Genomic DNA, 2,712 nt, shown 5'->3' on the forward strand with positions numbered 1-2,712 from the left:
TTAGCTATGTTGGGGGCAAAGGAGGAACAAAAGCAAAAGATTGCAGCTCTACATAAAGTGCTGATTATAACAGGTTAAGGCTGAACTACTTTGGTTCTTACTTTATCCTCCCTCTTTTAAGGAGAATGATCTTTGGATTGGGAAGGACAGAACAAAAATGATTAGTTGGGAATAGAACTGGCTAGGTGAGGATAAGTATCTAGATAACTTCAGTAGGTTCAAATCACCAGATTCAGATGAATAGTATACTAGAATATAAAAAGAACTGACAGATCTGACTGAGCCACATTAATGAAAGATCTTGAGGCATGTGAGAGGACTCTTGGGACAAACATTAGAATTAACAGAATAGTTAAGATGAAACCCAAAATAATAATGTGAATAAAAAAACACTAAAAGGAAACTGAACTCTGAACAAATAAAGGAGGCATTTTTTTTTCTTCTAGAAATGACAGTGATATAAAGACAAAAGACATAGACCATTAAAAAAAACAACAAAAACCCTTACCTTTTGTCTTAGACCAATACTGTGTATTGGTTCCAAGGCGGAAGTGGTAAAGGCTAGGTAATGGGGGTTAAATGACTTGCCTAGGGTCACACAGCTAGGAAATATCTAAGGCCAGAGTTGAACCTAGGACCTCCTGTTTCTAGGCCTGGGTCTCAATGACTGTATTTTTAAAAAGTGTTTTTAAAGGTAAAAGGCCAAAGTCTGGAAAGTAGTGAATATGACTTTTATCAGAGGCAAAATTCTAGAACACATCATTAGGGGATGCTTTGTGAGTAGTTTGAAAAGAAGCATTATTTTAAAGTGACAATAACTTCATCACAAATAGGTCATGCCAGACTAAAAAAAATTTTTTTTGAACTTGTAGATCACAGTGATATTGTAGACATAAGCTACTTAGATTTCAGCAAAATGTTTTAATTTGCTTCAATTTAACAAACATTAATTACACATCTACCATGTGCAAGGACCTTATCTTCAGTATGAATTTTTTGATGTTGAGTAAGGTTTGGTTTTTGGGTAAAGGTTTTGCCACAGTCATTACATTTATAAGGCTTCTCTCCAGAATGAATTCTCTGATGTCGAGTAAGGTTTGCTTGCTTGGTAAAAGCTTTACAGCATTCATTACATTTATAAGGTTTCTCTCCAGAATGAATTTTCTGATGTTGAGTAAGGATTACACGCTTGGTGAAGGCTTTCCCACACTCATTACATTTAAAGGGTTTCTCTCCAGAATGAATTCTTTGATGAATATTAAGCTGTAAAATGTAGCTATAAGCCTTCCCACATTCATTGCACTTAAATGGTTTCTCTCCAATATGAGTATGTTGATGTTGAGTAAGGTTTGAACGCTTGGTAAAGGCTTTCCCACACTCGTTACATTTAAAGGGTTTCTCTCCAGAATGAATTTTCTGATGTTGGGTAAGGATTGTCCGTTGGGTGAAGGCTTTCCCACATTCATTGCATTTATAAGGTTTTTCTCCAGAATGAATTCTTTGATGAAGATTAAGTTGTGAAACCTGGCTGAAAGCTCTCTCACATTCATTACACTTAAATGGTTTTTCTCCACTATGAATAAGCTGATGCTGAGTTAGGTGTGCCCTCTGTGAAAAGGCTTTTTCACATTCATTACATTTATAGGGTTTCTCTCCAGAATGAATTCTCTGATGTCGAGTAAGATTTGCCCATTTGGTAAAGGCTTTCCCACATTCGTTGCATTTATAAGATTTCTCTCCCGAATGAATTCTTTGATGCAGACTAAGCTGTGAAATGTAACTGTAGGCTTTCCCACATTCGTTACACTTAAATGGCTTTTCTTCAATATGAGTATGCTGATGTTGGGTAAGGTGTGTCCGCTGGAAAAAAGCTTTTCCACATTCATTACACTTAAATGGTTTCTCTCCAATATGAGTAAGCTGATGCTGAGTAAGGTGTGTCCTTTGTGTGAAAGCTTTTCCGCATTCATCACATTTATAGGGTTTTTCTCCAGAATGAATTCTCTGATGACGAGTAAGATTTGCCCATTTGGTGAAGGCTTTCCCACATTCATTACATTTGTAGGATTTTTCTCCAGAATGATGGGTATAGCGAAGTTTCAGTTGTGAAATATGCCTGAAGGCTTTCTCAAATTCGTTACATATAAAAGGTTTCTGTGCTGTGTAGATTTGGGGGCATTTAGTTACTTGGGAATCATCTTTAAAACACTTTTCATGCATATTATATTTATAGACACTATTTACTATAGGAACTTTCTGTGGTGTAATTAGAATTGATCTCAGACTTAAGTGTCTCCCAGACTCATTACTTTCAGAAGTTTCTTCCTTACTTAAAGTTTTCTCAGGTGTGATCATTACTTGTGTCAAATGATTCTCCTGTTGGCTTTGCTCCCTCACTACTGTGCCTTGAAATTTAAAAGTTTCTCCTAATCTGAAGGCCCAGGAACTGTGTCTTATAGGTCTTTCCATTATTGCCTTCTGAGATAGTTTTTCTATAGAAGTTTCCAACCTTGGAAGTGGCTCCTTTGTGTCAGACAAAGTGCCAAAATCTGAAATAAATGAAAAAAAAAAATACATATATATGTCTTCTATGTGAGAAAGAAATTATGGTGAGAATGATAAGGGGAAAAATGTCTATTCTGAAATAATTCATTTATATAGATGTACTATGGTTGATAAAACATTTTCCTTACATCTGTGAGTTGAAATACC

General features: G+C 35.7%; 1 protein-coding gene across 1 annotated transcript; it reads right to left on the bottom strand.

Moving 5' to 3' along the window:
- Positions 1-741: 741 nt before the first annotated feature.
- Positions 742-2,344, bottom strand: LOC123231230 (zinc finger protein 665-like). The gene has a single exon (XM_044657484.1). The coding sequence runs from the start codon at positions 2,218-2,220 to the stop codon at positions 937-939; it is 1,284 nt and encodes a 427-aa protein (XP_044513419.1). The 5' UTR covers positions 2,221-2,344; the 3' UTR covers positions 742-936.
- Positions 2,345-2,712: the final 368 nt, after the last annotated feature.

Source organism: Gracilinanus agilis, chromosome 1 (genome assembly GCF_016433145.1).
Source record: "Gracilinanus agilis isolate LMUSP501 chromosome 1, AgileGrace, whole genome shotgun sequence".
Classification (NCBI taxonomy): Eukaryota; Metazoa; Chordata; class Mammalia; order Didelphimorphia; family Didelphidae; genus Gracilinanus; species Gracilinanus agilis.

Bases quoted from the DNA above. Each gene is read 5' to 3' on its own strand.
- LOC123231230 (XM_044657484.1), bottom strand. From the start codon at position 2,220: ATGCATGAAAAGTGTTTTAAAGATGATTCCCAAGTAACTAAATGCCCC.